Source organism: Anolis carolinensis, chromosome 1, assembly GCF_035594765.1.
Source record: "Anolis carolinensis isolate JA03-04 chromosome 1, rAnoCar3.1.pri, whole genome shotgun sequence".
NCBI lineage: Eukaryota > Metazoa > Chordata > Lepidosauria > Squamata > Dactyloidae > Anolis > Anolis carolinensis.
In genome coordinates, this window is record NC_085841.1 from 64,050,683 (window position 1) to 64,069,076 (window position 18,394).

At 45.4% G+C, this 18,394-nt stretch overlaps 1 protein-coding gene across 1 annotated transcript; it reads right to left on the minus strand.

Moving 5' to 3' along the window:
- Positions 1–7,591: 7,591 nt before the first annotated feature.
- Positions 7,592–14,944, minus strand: fam89a (family with sequence similarity 89 member A). The gene is made up of 2 exons (XM_003215874.4): positions 14,566–14,944; positions 7,592–8,949 (listed from the first exon to the last, which is right to left on the minus strand). Exons 1-2 carry the CDS (start codon positions 14,833–14,835, stop codon positions 8,791–8,793), a joined length of 429 nt encoding a protein of 142 aa, XP_003215922.1. The 5' UTR covers positions 14,836–14,944; the 3' UTR covers positions 7,592–8,790.
- Positions 14,945–18,394: the final 3,450 nt, after the last annotated feature.

An 18,394-nucleotide genomic window follows, 5' to 3' on the forward strand; every position in this document is an offset into this window, starting at 1 on the left:
AACTTTTAACTGTGTTATGTCAGAGCTCAGAGAAGTGCCATTTCAGACAATCCCCAGCCACATTACCAGCATCTTTCTGTGTGTGTGTGTGTGTGTGTGTGTGTTCGTGTGTGTTTGTTTTTGCATTGTATGCTATGTCAGCCAACCTCCAGGTCAACACTGCATTATGACTACACATGAATGGTGATTTCCTTTGAAGCAGACCATGTCCTCTCTTTTGGCATAATTAAAGGGCTGATCATGGACACAACAAAATAAAGTGAAACCACAGAATATTGCTGTGCTACACTGCCAGATCTAAACCATACAACATAAAATCTGGTATTCTCTTAAACTTCAGCTGCATACACCCTTTAGTTTAAGAACTTAGTTGAATAACCCCCCCATTTCTTCTGTTAATTTAATTAATAAATGCAGTCATCCTCAGCATTTTTTGTTTCACTCCCAGTTATTGTAACTAGAATAGTTTTCTGCTTGCAAGCTGCTTCATGACTCCAGGCTAGCCCTACACCACATGCTCTGCCCAGTAAGTTGGATCCAGTCTATGTCAACTGAACTTAATTCCCACTGAAATTATTGGGACTCAAACAATGACTAACTTGTCTCACTGATTTTGCTACAACCCAAGCTCAGCAAATTTATGGAAGCAGTTGTATACATTGGCCTAAATCCAGTTGTTTAATATCCAAAGCTATTTTTGCAGCTTGGCCAAAACAGAGCAAAGTATCAGATACAGCAGATTGGTGGGCTCAGGGACTTGTGGCTCCATTCCCTCTGCTCATTTGGATTCTTTGGACTTACAGAGATCTCACCATACAGATGTTTGATAAAGAACTGGTAAAGTGTGTGAAATGTAAAATGATACAGAGGGGGAATCAGACTTGCTGTGATGGTATTCAGAATCAGCATATTAGGTAACAAAATAGCAGGAGGTGATTCAGAAAAACCAGAATCAGGGTATTTTGTCCTTGCAGCTCTCTTCCTGATAGGTTCAGTTGGGCTCCAAATCTTATTTCTTGCTTCACAACCCTATTGAGCTGTGTGTCTGTGGATGCCTTCATTGTATATTGTGGCCTTTCCCTTTAGTTACATGGAAAAATGTTTGTCTCTCCTTGACTTACTCTCAAACCCAGTTTCAGAATGCTTGTGTCCATTCTTCACTTGCATTCGGCTGAACATACTTTGTCTCAGAACAAGTGCTTTGGGATAGTCAGTACAGTTGCTCCTCTGCACCCATGAACTGAACCACCTATGGCTTGAAAATAATCTAAATAAAACAAACTTGAAAGCAAACTTGATTTTGTCATATAAGGGATACCATTTTACTGTGCCACTGTATACGATGGGACTAGAGCATCCACAGATTTTAGTATCCATGGTGGGAACCAAACCCAACCAAGGATCTACAGGATTTGAACTGACATATTGTCAGAATCATTGCATTATGATCCAAATGGTCAGAAGATCTAGGAACATGGAGCCCCCAATGGCGTAGTGGATTAAAGCCTTGTGACTTGAAGGTTGGGTTGCTGATCTGAAAGCTGCCAGGTTTGAATCCCACCCGTGGAGAGCGTGGATGAGCTCCCTCTATCAGCTCCAGCTCCATGCGGGGACATGAGAGAAGCCTCCCACAAGGATGATAAAAACATCAAAACATCAGGGCATCCCCTGGGCAGTGTCCTTGCAGACGGCCAATTCTCTCACACATAGAATCATAGAATAGTAGAGTTGGAAGAGACCTCATGGGCCATCCAGTCCAACCCCCTGCCAAGAAGCAGGAAATCGCATTCATAGCACCCCTGACAGATGGCCATCTAACCTCTGCTTAAAAGCCTCCGAAGAAGGAGCTTCCACCACAGTCCGGGGGAGAGAGTTCCACTGTCGAACAGCCCTCACTGTGAGGAAGTTCTTCCTAATGTTCAGGTGGAATCTCCTTTCCTGTAGTTTGAAGCCATTGTTCCATGTCCTAGTCTGCAGGGCAGCAGAAAACAAGCTTGCTCCCTCCTCCCTATGACTTCCCCTCACATATTTGTACATGGCTATCATGTCTCCTCTCAGCCTTCTCTTCTGCAGGCTAAACATGCCTAGTTCTTTAAGCCTCTCCTCATAGGGCTTGTTCTCCAGACCTTTGATCATTTTAGTTGCCCTCCTCTGGATGCTTTCCAGCTTGTCAACATCTCCCTTCAACTGCGGTGTCCAGAATTGGACACAGTATTCCAGGTGTGATCTGACCAAGGCAGAATAGAGGGGGAGCATGACTTCCCTGGATCTAGATGCTATACCCCTATTGATGCAGGCCAGAATCCCGTTGGCTTTCTTAGCAGCCGCATCACATTGCTGGCTCATCAAGGAAAAATTTTACTGTCAGCTGGACACCATCCTATCGGAGATACCTAAGGAGGACAAAATCATCCTCCTGGGGGACTTTAATGCAAGAGTTGGAAGGGACTCTGACCTGTGGCCAGGGATCATAGGAAAAGACGGGGTCGGAAACAGCAACTCGAATGGTATCTTGCTTCTCACCAAATGCGGAGAGCACAACCTTGTCATCACCAACACGCTCTTCCGCCAGAAAAACAAGCTCAATACATCATGGAAGCACCCTCGGTCAAAGCATTGGCACCTCTTGGACTATGTATCATACGTGCCAGAGACCGCCGCGATGTGCTTCTCAAAAGAGCCATGACAGGTACTGATGACTGCTGGACAGACCACAGGTTAATCCGATCCACGATGGCTATCAAGATCGTCCCCAAACGCAGACTCCAAGGAAGAAAAACAAGGCGCAAAATGAACACCCAAGCCCTCCAGGAGCCCTCCAAACGAGCCCTTCTTCAAACAACACTCAAAGATCATCTACCCACAGAACACCCCGAAAATGTTGAGGAACATTGGAACAAACTGAAGACCTCCATCATCACAGCCTGCGAAGAAAGCATTGGATACCTAACTAAGAAACATCAAGACTGGTTTGATGATAACGACAAAGAGATCCAACAGCTGATTGATAACAAAAGGAAAGCCTTCCAAACATGGCAGAGAGACACCAACTGTGCTGCCAAGAAAAAGATCTATTCCAGTGCAAAAGCTGAGGTCCAAAGAAGGACCAGAGAACTCAAGAACATCTGGTGGACAAAGAAGGCTGAAGAAATCCAACACCTTGCAGATACCCATGACGCTCAGGGATTTTTCAAAGCCACAAAGATCATTTATGGACCAAGAAACCATGGCATACAGCCCCTACGCTCATCAGATGGAACCAAAATTCTGAAGGACAAAACATCAATTGCACTACGTTGGAAAGAGCACTACCAGAACCTGCTGAATCGCAGCTCCAATGTGGCCGAAGAGACCCTCTCACAAATCCCACAACAACAAACCAGGGATGAGCTTGCAGCACTGCCTAGTTTGGAAGAAGTCAGCAATGCCATCAGCCAACAAAAAAACAACAAAGCCAGCGGACCTGATGGGATTCCTGCTGAAATCTTCAAAGAGGGTGGACCTGAGCTGATACAACAACTCCACCAGCTCATTGAAAAGGTGTGGATGACCGAGAAAATCCCAGCAGACTTCAAGGATGCCACCATCATCACCCTTTTCAAGAAAGGGGACAGAACAGACTGCGGGAACTATCGTGGTATCTCCCTTCTAACCTCCGCCGGGAAAATCCTTGCAAGAATCCTTGCAAACTGCCTTCTCCCTGTCTCAGAAGACACCCTCCCAGAATCCCAGAATGGCTTCCGCCCCTCCAGAGGAACAGTGGACATGATCTTCACTGCTCGACAGCTCCAAGAAAAATGCAGGGAACAAAACCAACCTCTGTACATGGCATTCATTGACCTTGCAAAGGCATTCGACACAGTGAATCGCAGCGCTCTCTGGACCATCCTCCAAAGAATCGGGTGCCCTGACAAATTTGTGAACATCCTGCGGCTCCTCCATGATGACATGATGGCAACAGTCTTGGACAGCAACGGCTCCCAAAGTGACCCATTTAAGGTGGAATCAGGTGTCAAGCAGGGATGTGTTATTGCTCCCACCTTATTTTCCATCTTCATCGCTATGATACTTCACCTTGTTGATGGGAAGCTTCCCACCGGAGTGGAAATCATCTATCGGACAGATGGCAAGCTATTTAACCTCAGCAGACTGAGAGCCAAAACCAAGGTCACCACAACATCTGTTATAGAACTCCAATATGCTGATGACAGCGTAGTCTGTGCACATTCAGAAGAAGACCTACAAGCCACTCTAAACACCTTCGCAGAAGCATACGAGAAGCTCGGCCTCTCACTGAACATCGAGAAAACCAAAGTGCTCTTCCAACAGGCACCAGCTAATCCCTCTGCAAAGCCAGGAATACAGCTTAACGGTGTAACATTAGAAAATGTTGACAATTTCCGCTACCTTGGCAGCCACCTCTCCACAAAAGTCAACATCAACACTGAAATACAACACCGCCTGGGCTCTGCGAGTGCAGCATTTTTCCGTATGAAGCAGAGAGTGTTTGATGACCGGGACATCCGTAGAGATACCAAGGTGCTTGTTTATAAAGCCATTGTCCTCCCAACCCTGCTCTACGCCTGTGAAACGTGGACTGTCTACAGACGTCACACCAAACTCCTGGAGCGTTTCCATCAGCGTTGCCTCAGGAAAATCCTGCAAATCTCTTGGGAAGACAGGCGGACAAATGTCAGCGTGCTTGAGGAAGCAAAGACCACCAGAATTGAAGCGATGCTCCTACGCCATCAACTCCGCTGGACTGGCCACATTGTCCGAATGCCCGATCACCGTCTCCCAAAGCAGCTCCTCTACTCCGAACTCAAGAATGGGAAACGGAATGTTGGTGGGCAGGAAAAGAGATTTAAAGATGGGCTCAAAGCCAACCTTAAAAACTGTGGCATAGACACTGAGAACTGGGAAGCCCTGGCTCTTGAGCGCTCTAACTGGAGGTCAGCTGTAACCAGCAGTGCTGCGGAGTTTGAAGAGGCACGAACGGAGGGCTTAAGGGAGAAACGTGCCAAGAGGAAGAAGCGTCAAGCTAACCCCGACTGGGACCACCTTCCACCTGGAAACCAATGTCCTCACTGCGGGAGAATAGGTCTCTTCAGCCACCTAAGAACACACACCCAAGATACCAAGGTTGGAAGACTATCGTCCTCGAACGACGAGGGATCGCCTAAGTAGTAAGTAAAGTCATGTTTAACTTGTTGTCCACAAGGACTCCAAGATCTTTTTCACATGTGCGACTTTGTGGCCGCTTAGTGGGCCTATCTTTGACCGATTTACTCTGCTTGACAAGGAAGATGTCGCTAGAATCCTGGCTGTTGCAAAACCAACCACCTGTTCCCTTGATCCGTGTCCCTCCTGGCTGGTGAAGAGCTGCCTGGAAGGTCTACTCGATCCGTTGAGTAATATCATCAATGGCTCTCTTGAACAGGGGGTCTTCCCGGACAACCTAAAAGAGGCAAGGGTTCGTCCCCTGCTAAAGAAGCCTAGCTTGGATCCCATGACCCTTGCCAACTATCGTCCTGTCTCCAACCTCCCATTCTTGGGTAAGATGATAGAGCGGGCTGTGCTGGGACAATTGCAACAATTTCTGGATGATACAGCCGGCCTGGACCCTTTCCAGTCAGGCTTCCGCCCTGGCCATGGGACGGAGACAGTCCTGGTTGCCATTACAGATGAACTTCGTCGCCAGTCTGATAGCGGCGGATCAGCGCTACTGGTACTTCTCGACCTTACCGCAGCGTTTGACACCGTTGACTACGATCTAATGATTCACCGTCTTGCCATGTCCGGAGTTCGCGGTCAGGCCCTCAATTGGTTCAACTCATTTCTGCGAAACCGGAGCCAATGCGTGGAGTATATGGATCAAGTCTCTGACAGATCTCCCCTCCTATGTGGGGTACCCCAAGGTGCCATTCTCTCCCCTCTTCTCTTCAACATCTACGTTAGACCCCTTGCTAGCTTGGTTCGGAGTTTCGGCCTAGACTGTTATCAATATGCGGACGATACCCAACTCCTTCTGCACTTGGAGCCTGGAGCAACGTCAATACCAGAAAATTTCACCTTATGTCTGGAGGCTCTGTCAAACTGGCTACGTGCTAGTAGATTGAAGGTGAACCCGGCAAAGACTGAGATTCTCTGGCATGGCCGTTCAACTGGTCTGACCCAGTTGCTACCCACCTTCGATGGTGCTGTCCTATCTCCTTCGCCCACCGTTAAGAGCCTGGGTGTCGTTTTAGATTCGCAGCTGACAATGGAAGCTCAGGTCGCTGCTGCCAGCAAACAGGCCTTTTTCCACCTACGACAAGCGAGGCAACTGGCACCCTATCTATCTGATGAGGCGCTGGCAACAGTCATCCATGCCACGGTCACACCTAGGACTATTGCAACGCCCTGTATGTTGGGCTTCCGATGTCCACGACCCGGAAGCTCCGTATTGTTCAAAATGCGGCAGCCAGGCTACTCACAAGAACACCCATGAAATGCCACATAACACCAGTGCTGCATCTGCATTGGCTTCCAACTGATTACCGTGGTCTATATAAGATGCTAGTCCTGACTTTTAAAACTCTTTACGGCCAGGGCCCATCGTATCTTAGGGACCGTCTCTCCTTCTCCCATCATCGGAGGTTGCAACGACCATCCCAACGAGACTTACTCTATGTACCGGGTCCTAGAGAAGTGCACTTGGAGAGGACCAGGCGCCGAGCTTTTTCTGTTTCTGCCCCTGCCTTATGGAATGCCTTGCCGCCCTATGAGAGCCATGCGTGAGTTGGGGCCTTTTACCCTCGCACTCAAGACCTGGCTCTTTACTAGAGCTTTTAATCTATTTTAATATTTTTAATCAATATTTGTATGTATGTATTTTTATCCTTTTTTATCTTGTAAATCGCCTAGAGCATCGTGGATGGAGGGCGATTAATAAGTAATTAAATGATGATGATGATGATGATGACATGTACTGCTGCCTAGCCAGGTGTCCCCCACTTGCAGTTTCTCAAAAAAAAAATCTAGGAACATTCTTGCACGTTTGTCCTTTTCACAAGCTCATTGTAGACAGACAATGTAGCCAGCAGTCTCTGGCTGGCAGGTCTTGGCAATATTTCCCAAGTTTGTGGATATTTTATGCTCTCTCTCAACTCCCTACACTATTTCTTGTGGTAGTTCTGCTGGTTTACTTTCTGTAATCCTTTAGTAATTTTTTAGACTTGCAATTTTCTTAGCATACGTATTAACCTATTTAGCTTTAACAGAACCTCCTGATTCCAAACTAAATGTTCCTGGAATTTTAACAGTTAAGAACCAGCAGAAGTAAACTTATTCTTCACAGATAGCCATATTTTTGCATAGAAAACATGCACATTTTTGCTGCACACACATTGTGTAGGTATGCAATCTCATCAGATCTGATAAAAGAAACATTTTCCTTTGAAAAGATTTCCCAAACATTTTGATGTGGAAGCAGAAATTTCTTAATGTGAGTTTGCTTGAGGCATTGGCTTTTTCCCTTCATTCTGCAAGGCAGGCAAGTTGGTTCGTGTTCTTACCTACTTCCAAACAACAATTCACACATACATATGCATTATATTTCTTCAAAAGTTTAATAAATTACAGTTCAAGATTGACATTTCAATTATGGTATAAAAAACTAAGTTGCATATAATACCAAACAAATCATTTGTGTACATGCTTCTGATTTGTACAAAACAAACTCCAGCTTACTTTCCAAGCATTTAAAAGAGTATAAAAAATTCTCAGTTTATATGAAAATTCCTCTGAACAACCAGCAAAAAAAAAATACTTGTGTAAGCTTGCAATACTGAAAGCCACACAGTGAGGCAGGCTGATTTGCTTTTACTGTATTTTAATACAGTGGGGCTTCCAGATCCGTGGGGCCTCTGTTCCGGGATGCATCCCCCCCCCCCCCATGGCTACTAGAAAAAGCAGTTGACTGCATCTCATATTATTAAATGGCAACAACAAGTGCATAGATGTTTCAGTGCATCCATGTTTGCACCACCGACATTTTACTTATGAGATGTGATGATCCATGTGTCGGTGGAAATCGTGGACCCAGAGCCCACAGATCCAAAGAGTCCACTGAAAAAATACACAATGTTTTAAATGGTTTCAAATAGTTAAATTGCTTATTAAACATGTAATAAAAAGGAAAGTGAGTTGGATCATTGGGAGAAAGGCTAAACTCACAAATGTCAATTTTAGGTCAGAAAAGGGTGATAAAAGATGCTTTTAAGGTGATGTGAGACATTGCAAAGTCTATTCAATATCATATTGGAGTAGATACAGAACAGTTCAACTGATCTGGGTTTTAAACATGTCCTTAAAAAAGCCAGCACACTTGTTCAAAAGATCCACAGTGTTTACAACTACATGGCCTCTATAATTATAGCTACTGGTGTATATATTAGTACACTCCGGGGGTGGCATTGTTTTCTTGTAAGATCCCAAGCCAGAGCTTTCGGAAAGTTATTTGCCAACATGTGCAGGCCCAGAAACACCCAGTGCACAAATTATACTGACACGGCCTGTCGAACAAGCTTGAGTGTGCTCCAGAAAGTTGTCGCATGTTGCTTTCCAAAAGCAGGATTCACAAAGTGTGTAACTTGATTTGACAGCATGCCTGAAATAAATGGGTTGCAAAGGAGCAGAGCGTCTTTTCTTAAGCACAAGATAGGACTGCGCTCAGAGCTCCGATTAAACGTGGATGTTCTCACAATTGCAAACCTCTTCCACACGCTGCTCTTGGGATTGACTCTGTTCCTAGAAGTACTCCTCCTCTTCATCGAAAAAGCCATTTTCCAGGGCATATGCACAGTCTGCACTTGATACAGCTTGGCAGGCACCTTTATATTCTTGAATTGATTCATAAAGGGAGTATAGTTGACAAAGTAATGACATATCTAGTTGCCGGAGGCCAACCTTGGAGAAGAGAGAAAACACACATGTTAGTGCATATGTTTTAATTTTACTCCTAAAATGTTGGACTTTGCACATTTTTTCTCCCTGTGGTGACTTAATGTAAAAGATTAGAGTTGTACCTGTCAATTACTCAATGTAGCGAGAAGATTAAATTACTTGGGAGTTTCCATCCCGCTGAATTAGATGACTGTAGGAGTGTGCTGCTCTGTGCAGGAAGTAAGGTGGCAAAGCATTCCTGATGCCCCAGTCATGGCACATGTCCTTTTTAATAGCAAAGGTTCAATATAATCTCAGACTAACAAACCGAACCCCATAGAAACAAAGCCTCCTTACACAGAACTGTGTCAGAACTGGGTCACTGACGAGGTTCTATAAATATCAGCCAATTCATATTCTTTAAAGGGCACATCAGCCAAGAGGAAAGGAGTGTGGAATCTCTCTCCCCCACCCCCTTTCTGATGGGAAAGTTGATCAAAAAGCACACACGGAGAGAAGTAGCTTAATAAGAGGGAACACTTAAGTAAGGAAAGAAAAATTCCACACTCCCACTCCATCCTTACTCAAATTCTATTTCCCTGTGGAATCTTCCAGTTAAAGAGGCCACAAGGACCATTCAGTCCAACCCCCTGCCATGGAGGAATACACATTGGCCATACAACCTCTGTTTAAAAACATCAAGAGAAGGAGATCACCGCTTCCCAAGGACCTTATTGCACAAAGCAGGGGAAAGTGGAATCAACTTCTTAGCGTGGCGTTCGGTGGCATTCTATTTCTATGCAGAGGGAAAGCAATGGAGTTGATTAGTCCCCGACTTCACAATCCTCCCGTTTCTATACATTTTAAGGACGGAGTACCACAGGCAACCCACGGAATGACTTTTATGTCATTTGATGGGCTTCGTGGGACTCCATCTTTAAAGTGTATAGAAATATAGTGGACCCTGCATCTGATAAGGTCCCAAGTTAGCATTTTCCACTTTTGAACAGCTCATATCAGGAAGTTCTTTCTATTATTAAAGTGGAATTTCTTTTCCTACAGTTTGAACTATTGCTTTGTGTCCTAGTCCCTGGTCCCATCTTAATATATCATCCTTTAAAATACCTAAACATGACTATCATGTCACCTCTTCTCTTCTCCAGGCTAAACATACTGAGCCTCCAAAATTTCTCTTTGTAGGGAACTACTTCCAGTCCTGTTACCACTTTCATTGCCCTTCTCAGGACATCATGATATGGAATATCAGCACATTCTATTCAGCATGTTTTGCTGTCCTTTTGGAAAGCATTCTGAGAGTCAAACATCTGCTGAAATGGCTGTAGAAACTGTCACAATAGTTTTGTTCCTTTCACACCATTCTTTTTTGTAGGTAATTTAAGTATTTTACCATGTTGAGCTCCAGTTATTAAAGTGTCCTGAATATTTGTTCCTGAACGGAACTAAAACCAAACTGTCCGATGCATGTGTAAAGGCTATTAGCATGTTGCAGCTTAAAAAGCTGCTTCATATGTTAACATAGTCCCTTCTTTCCCATGCAGGGCTGCATGTATTTGGAAAGTTGTTTTTGTTTTTTTATTATGAAAGAAGAAACTTGAGAACATACTGCAAGTCACTTCTTGAAGGTAAGACTGTATCAAAATATAGTCAGCTTTCTGCATTTGCACATTTGATTAATAGTCTCTTTAGTTCCTCCCATGAAAATTGTCCATAGAGTTCTCCCTGGTGAAAAAATATATACCTTTTTTCCCATTTTTTGTGGGAGTCCTGTACTCTTAACCCCAGTAAATGGGGAAGGCCAACAGTGTACCAATAGTTTCATAGGATATAAAATTAAGGTAAACAACAGTGCTGTCTGTAGAATTTTATTTTAAGAGCCATCTGCAACTTCCCTTCATTTGCATATAGTTTTATCAAGACACATACATCAAGCAATGTGAGGATGGAACTGGAATGGATTAGATGATCAAACGCACCATGATCACACACACAAACACACCACCTCCTCCACAACTCCTTACAAAGTCGGGCTTTTCTTGCTCATTTTTTTTCAACCACAAGCACAAAAAGGCGGCCGGGGGGGGGGGGGGCAGGGCAAGTCTCCTCTCTTGAAATGTAAACCTTTACACTGCCGGCATTCAAGGTCGCAGCACATTATTTGATTCCACCTTGCAAAATATGAGACATTACTACCAGACATTAAGTCTGCTTTTCCCACCTTCAGGTGGTTCTAGTGGTTATCTTATTTGCCCATCCAAACAAATCACTTCCTTCCTGCTCATGGGCAAAATTAACATTTGGGTTTGTCCTATTATAGAATTACATTAAGAATGGAAATTGAAATTACTGAATCAGAGGTGAAGAATTAGTATGGTTTTATATGTTGGGTAGTAGCTTAATTAGAAAAGAGGTGGCTGTGGGATGAAATACAAGATACAACCTACGTAGCAAAGGACATTGAACGAAGTCTGTCTAAAACATAACACTTCCGTAAACAACCAAATAATTAAAATATGGAAACGTAATGTTTACTCTTTTGCTTTTTGAGGGACTATACCTATGGGACCAGCACTTACAGTTTTACTTACCCACATCCAACAAATATGTTTTCTCTTTGAATTTTCTAGTAAGACACCTCTTAAACCAGTAAAGCCACCCCCCCCACACACACACACAGAATCATAGAATAGTAGAGTTAGAAGAGACCTCATGGGCCATCCAGTCCAACCCCCTGCCAAGAAGCAGGAAATCGCATTCAAAGCACCCCCGATAGATGGCCATCCAGCCTCTGCTTAAAAGTCTCCAAAGAAGGAGCCTCCACCACAGTCCAGGGGACAGAGTTCCACTGCCGAACAGCTCTCTCAGTGAGGAAGTTCTTCCTGATGTTCAGGTGGAATCTCCTTTCCTGTAGTTTGAAGCCAATGGCTGGCTCTGCAATTTGGGTCTCTGGTGCATTAGAGGCCTGAGGGGGCCTGAGGAAATACTGCAGTCTGGTAAATTCTACGGGTTAAGTAAATGGGAGCTCACGAGCTCAAATTCTAGATTTAACATTACTGCTTCAGTCACCAGCAAGAAAGGTTATTGAGAGATAAAGCAACTCTAAAATGGATGGAAGAGGAACCAAATGTGCCATTTTGTCTGGTGTTTCCATGATGGTTTGCCTAGCCTTTCTACTGCCCAGTCAATATTCCACACTCGTTTGATTTTCTGGAACTGTAGCTTATTGTTACAGTGGCTCTTGTTATATATTTTCCTCCCATTCCATCTCACACGCAGTACTTCATGTAGTTCAGCGGTGAGTCCTATCATACCAGCAGCAGCGTATCTCCTCTAGGAGAGTGGGAATTATGTGGTCCATTAGGTGTTATCTATGAGACACCTTTGGTTCTACTTTGAGGAAAGCAGTGTGTTAAATGAATAAAAATGTTGTTTTCAAGCAACTCCCAGTTGTCCTACCTAGCACTGCTGGAGGAATGCTGGGAGCAGCATCTCGCCATCATCTAGAGCAGTGGTTCTCAACTGCTCTGTATCTGTAGGGTGAGGCAGAGTGATCTCAGAGCTACTTTTCACCACCACAATAGACGGAACATTTTCTTCTGGGTATGGCGAATCTGAAGGTATCAATAGCATGCTGTAATGTGGGTATTTTGTGTTAGCAATCATTTCACGAACATTTGTGTTGAGAGAGAGAAAAGTGTTACAGCCTTCCCTGTATTTTGAAGTCACATCATGTTCTGTCTGTTTAGATTCTGGGATTACATAGGACCGTAACCTATTTACACCTACAACCCCTACATAAGGCTATGATGCTTTTCCTACCAATTCTTTAAGGTTAGTGTTTGGCAGGAATACGAGATACACAACTCTTCAGACATGGTTCAACTGCACCTCCCATCATTTCACACCACTGGCAATTCTAACTAAAGCTGGTGGGGTAATGCACCAATTTCATCTGCAAGGCCCCATTCTCCACCCTGTTGCACAAACTAGCAGCACCATTCCACAAACACTGGATAAAGATCAAGCACTTTTTAATCACATCCTGAAATAGCCAGATTGAGTGTGATCCCATTCTGTTCACACTCAGGAACTGACACTGATTTGAAGGAAACTTATTAGTCACTACTACTTCCTTTAACCAAAAGAATAAGGGGGAAAGGACTATTCAGAGTGCTCAATCTGGGACATGGCCAAACAGGTATAATCCATTGTTCTGCCTGAAATTTCATATGACAGAAGAAATGTCATAAGTGCTTTCATACCTACTAATGAAGTCATATTTCCTTGCGGGCCAAATAGCTTGCTTACCTTGAGGAGCCTCTCATTTAAAAACACATGTGCCACTTCAAATAGGAAAGCCTTTTAGATGGTGGAATATTCAAAAGCTTTTGAAAGGCATTGGAGGCTGTTTAAGACAAATGAAAAGCCACGCTTGATATTCAAAATGGGTGTAGATGCTTCTGCGCTTAGATTGCTGGATTCTTAGCAGCTTAATTTTCAGTATTTTTTTTAAAAAAACAACAACAATGTAAATCCACTGCTCTAAGCTGTGCAGTGTAGAGCATATGAAAGACTCCTGTGCAAAGCAAATGCCCATTAAGCCAATTAACCTACTTTTCAGGGAAATCAAATAACACGTGGGAAAGAACCAGCCTGCCTGCCACAAGTCACATTCCCTTCTCTAAACCAGAACAAGGGTAGGGCTTTTAAAGGTGATACGACTGGCATTTAAAGGTGGGAATAATGTTAAATACACTATAATGTGTTATCATGGTTTTAATGTAATGTTCAATTGCTATTTGAATTTTATATTTATACAGTAGAGTCTCACTTATCCAAGTCTCGCTTATCCAAGCCTCTGGATTATCCAAGCCATTTTTGTAGTCAATGTTTTCAATATATCATGATATTTTGGTGCTAAATTTGTAAATACAGTAATTACAACATAACATTACTGCGTATTGAATTACTTTTTCTGTCAAATTTGTTGTATAACATGATGTTTTAGTGCTTAATTTGTAAAATCAACCTAATTTGATGTTTAATAGGCTTTTCCTTAATCCCTCCTTATTATCCAAGATATTCGCTTATCCAAGCTTCTGCCGGCCCATTTAGCTTGGATAAGTGCAACTCTACTGTACTTTAATGCATTTCCTTTGTTTTTATTAAGCCAATTTTATGTTGTTAGCCACCTTGAGCCCTAAATTCGGAGAAAGGAGGGATAGAAATAAAGTACAAATAATAAACAACAACATAGCGCTCCTAATCCAAATTCAGAAGATTTAATCTGTTGCATGTACACAGCATATACCTAAGTGTTAGGTGAGATTGGACTCAGGATGAAAAATGTGTTCCAGCTTAATGTGTTGTCGAAGGCTTTCATGGTTGGAATCACTGGGTTGCTGTGAGTTTTCCGGGCTATATGGCTATGTTCCAGAAGCATTCTCTCTTGACGTTTCACCCATAGATGTGGATGAAACATCAGGAAAGAATGCTTCTTAAGCGGCTGAGGGGGGAAAGGAAGGGGCCTGAGGCTGTGAGGAATGGCGGGAGTTGGAGTCCAAAACCCCGGAGGGCAGGCCCAAGTTTGCCCATGCCTGTATCACAGTGTTGTTCGCTCACCATCTCTTTCCGGAGCAGGGCCAAAGCGGCGTCCAAGTTGGGGGGCTTGGGGGGCCTGGGAGAGCCCCGCCCGCCCCCGCCGCTGCGGCTCAGCTCGTCCTGGATGCGCGACTTCTGGGCGTAGAGCCGCTCCAGGTCCCGCCAGCGGCCCCCGCCTCCGCTGGACGAGGAGTTCAGCAGCCCGCTCAGGCTCTTGGGCAGCGGCGGCAAGCCGGACCCCGCTCCGCCTCCTCCTCCGCCACCCCCGGGAAGCCCCGGCGCCGCGCTCATCCCGCCTCAATGCGGAGCAACACAACGAGCAGCCCACCCGCCTGCCTTCCTCCGCCTTCTGCCCAGAGAAAGGCTCTTTCTCTTCGGATGGGCTTTGGCCCCGCCCCTTGGACAACCACGCCCTTTTCTATTAGCCACGCCCCCTCCATCCCTCTCGGAAAGAACATAAAAGAGGTGGGTCGAGGAAAGATTGACAGGATAAAAGTCTGTCCGCTTGGGATCTGGCTCCGCCTCCCGCCCATTCAATTGGCCACGCCCACTCCGGCTCTTGTTTGGCTTTGGGCCACGCCCACATCCAACTGCCGCCCAATAGAGAAAGGGTTCTCTCTGTCCGGCTCGGATCTGGCCCCGCCAAATCCAATTCAATTGGCCACCCGATCGGAATATATAGAAAGGGTCTTTCAGTTCGGCTGGGCTCTAGGCCCGCCCACTCCAATTGGCCCCGCCCACTCCAGGCTGGCTTAGCCGTGAAAGGATATGAAAGGGGAGGAGGGAAGGCGGGTCGAGGAAGATTGACAGAAGAAAGGCTCTTTCTATTTGGCTGGGCTCCTCCGCTTAGCCACGCCCCTTCAATTGGCCCCGCCCACTTTAGCTGTCGCTCAGACTACAGAGAAAGGCTCTTTTATGTCCAGCTGGGCTTTGGCTTCGTCGCCTATCAATAGCCACGCCCCTTAAATTGGCCCCGCCCACTGTAGTTGTCGTTTAGAGTACAAAGATAACCTTTTTTTATGTCCAGCTGGGCTTCAGCTTCGTCTCCTATCAATAGCCACGCCCCTACAAAGAAAGGCTCTTTTATGTCCAATTGGGCTCTGGTTTCGCCTCCTCCGATTAGCCCCGCCCCTTGAATCGGCCCCGCCCACTCTAGCTGTCGCTCAGAGTACAATGAAAGGCACTTTTATGTACAGCTGGGCTCTGGCTTTGCCTCCTCCGATTAGCCACGCCCTTTCAATTGGCCCCGCCCACTCTAGCTGTCGCTCAGAGTACAGAGAAAGGCACTTTTATGTACAGCTAGGCTCTGGCTTTGCCTCCTCCGATTAGCTACGCCCCTTCAATTGGCCCCGCCCACTCCAGGCTTGCTTAGCTGTGAAAGAATGTGAAGGAGGAGGGGAGGAAGGCGGGTTGAGGAAGATTGACAGGAGAAAGGCTCCTTTCTGGCTGGGCTCCTCCGATTAGCCCAGCCCCCTTCGATTGGTCCCGCCCACTCAGATTGGTCCCGCCCACTCAAGCTGTCGCTCAGAGTACAAAGAAAGGCTCTTTTATGTGCAGCTGGGCTCTGGCTTCGCCTCTTCCGACTAGCCACGCCCCTTCAATTGGCCCCACCCACTTTAGCTGTCGCTCAGAATAAAGAGAAAGTCTCTTATGTCCAGCTGAGCTCTAGCTTCGCCTCCTCCGAATAGCCACGTCCACTTCAATTGGCCTTCCCTCACCCCCCCCCCCCCCCCCGAGCGGTCTCGCTCATTCCGGTTGCAGCTCAGTTTTCAGATAAAGGCTTTATGCCAGCTTCGGCTCTGGCCCTGCCCACTCCGAATGGCCCCGCCCATCTATGCTCCTCTAGAAGAGTGACAGGAAAGGCTAACTCTTGCTGGGCTGTTGTTGCCCTGTCCCCGCCTTCTGGGATTGGCCACGCCCACTCCATCTGCCACTGGCCTGGCCCCGCCCCCTTGGAATAGCCCCGCCCATTCCAGGCGGTGTTATCACAGAGACAGAAAGTGCGGCGAAATCTTCTGAACAGGGACACAGACAGCAAAACAAACATCACAGAGGGTGTTAACCCTTCCCTATGCTATCCAAAGATAGATAGATATTTTACTTTTAAAATGTATCTGTTCCAGCTTAACACCAGCTAGCACCTCCCAACAAAGGATTCCCCCAGGCAGGAAGCAGCCAGGCTTTGAAGCTGCAAGGCTATTCAATGCTAATCAATGTGGCCAGTTCCAACATTCACACTTGCCTCAGGCAGACAAGAGTTCTGTCTCCCACCCTGGACCTTCCACAGATAGATAAACCCCACTTGCCTAGTTTCCAACAGACTCCTCAACGTCTGAGGATGCCTGCCATAGATGTGGGCGAAGCATCAGGAGATAATGCTTCTCGAACATGGCTATACTGCCCGGAAAACTCACAGCAACCCAACCCTTGTACTGTTGTGAAATAATTATTCATCAACTTAATTCCAGCCAGAATCGTTTTTGTTGGTCAGTTGAAGAGTTCTCTGTGTTGCCCCATTAATATACGTGAAGATGGAGAGCTGTCTGTCTAAAAAACAGTCCTAGCCCCAGACTCAGATCTGAGATCAGAATACCAAATCATTCAAGAGGCATGCTGATTCCATGGGAACGCAATGAATTACCCCAAAAGGAAATCCTAGGCCCATCATCCTGGGATTGCTGTTTTTGGTCTCATCAGGGAACCTTCTTGCTCTCAGGCCCAATAATAATCAGCGTCCATTGTTCCTTGGAGGGATCACTTCCCTTCCAAAAAAGCCCCTGGCTGGCAGAAAGGACCAGTGCAGACTCAAAAGATGAATTCCAGATTCTTCCAATGAAATTTTTTATTAAGTTTCCTGCCACACTGAATACCAAGCATGACAGTGATGAAATACTTTCAACCAATGAAACTACGAATTATCATGTGTACCAGTCAAAGCAATCTTTGTTGTTTACAGCTGTCTATAAAATATCAATGTGTGTGAATGTGTAATGTGTCAGTTCTGGGAAATTCCCCTGATATCTTTCCTTGGCCTTACTTACTTACTTAGGCAATCCCTCGTTGTTCGAGTATGATGGTCCTCCAAGTGTAGTGTCTTGACGGTGGGTACGTAGGTGACTGTGGAGTTCTATTCTTGACCCGCGTTTTCTTCCACAGTGAGGGCATCTGTTTCCAGGCAGAAGGTGGTCCCAATCAGGGTTGGCTTGATGCGCCTTCCTCTTGGCACGTTTCTCCCTTTTGCCCTCCATTTGAGCCTCTTCATATTCCACAGCACTGCTAGTCACAGCTGACCTCCAGTTAGAGCATTCAAGGGCCAGGGCTTCCCAGTTCTCTGAGTCTATGCTACAGTTTTTAAGGTTAGCTTTAAGCCCATCTTTAAATCTCTTTTCCTGTCCACCAACATTCCATTTTCCGTGGCCAGTCCAGCGGAGTTGATGGCGTAGGAGCTGGTGGTCTTTGCTTCTTCCAGCATGCTGTCTTCCCAAGAGATTTGCAGGATTTTTCAGAGGCAATGCTGGTGGAATCATTCCAGGAGTTGAGTGTGACATCTGTAGACAGTCCACATTTTGCAGACATATAACAGGGTTGCTTTATAAGCAAGCACCTTGGTATCCCTACGGAGGTCCCTTCCTTGGCCATGAAGCAATAAACTCGATTCCACCTTCATCTCTACATATCTTGATTGGGAAACATTGGCATTGGCATGTTGGAGATTTTGTACAACACAATGACTTTTATGCCTAGAAGAATATCTTCCCTTGTATGTCATCTTTGAGCACCAATAGATCTTTTCCCCTCTATCCTTCTTACCTTGCCTAACACACTTGTTTAATCTGAAGTTTAATTGTTA

Bases quoted from the DNA above. Each gene is read 5' to 3' on its own strand.
- fam89a (XM_003215874.4), bottom strand. From the start codon at position 14,835: ATGAGCGCGGCGCCGGGGCTTCCCGGGGGTGGCGGAGGAGGAGGCGGA. The intron at 8,950-14,565 runs GTGAGCGAACAA...CTCTTCTCCAAG, and splicing joins CCCTGCTCCGGAAAGAGATG to GTTGGCCTCCGGCAACTAGA.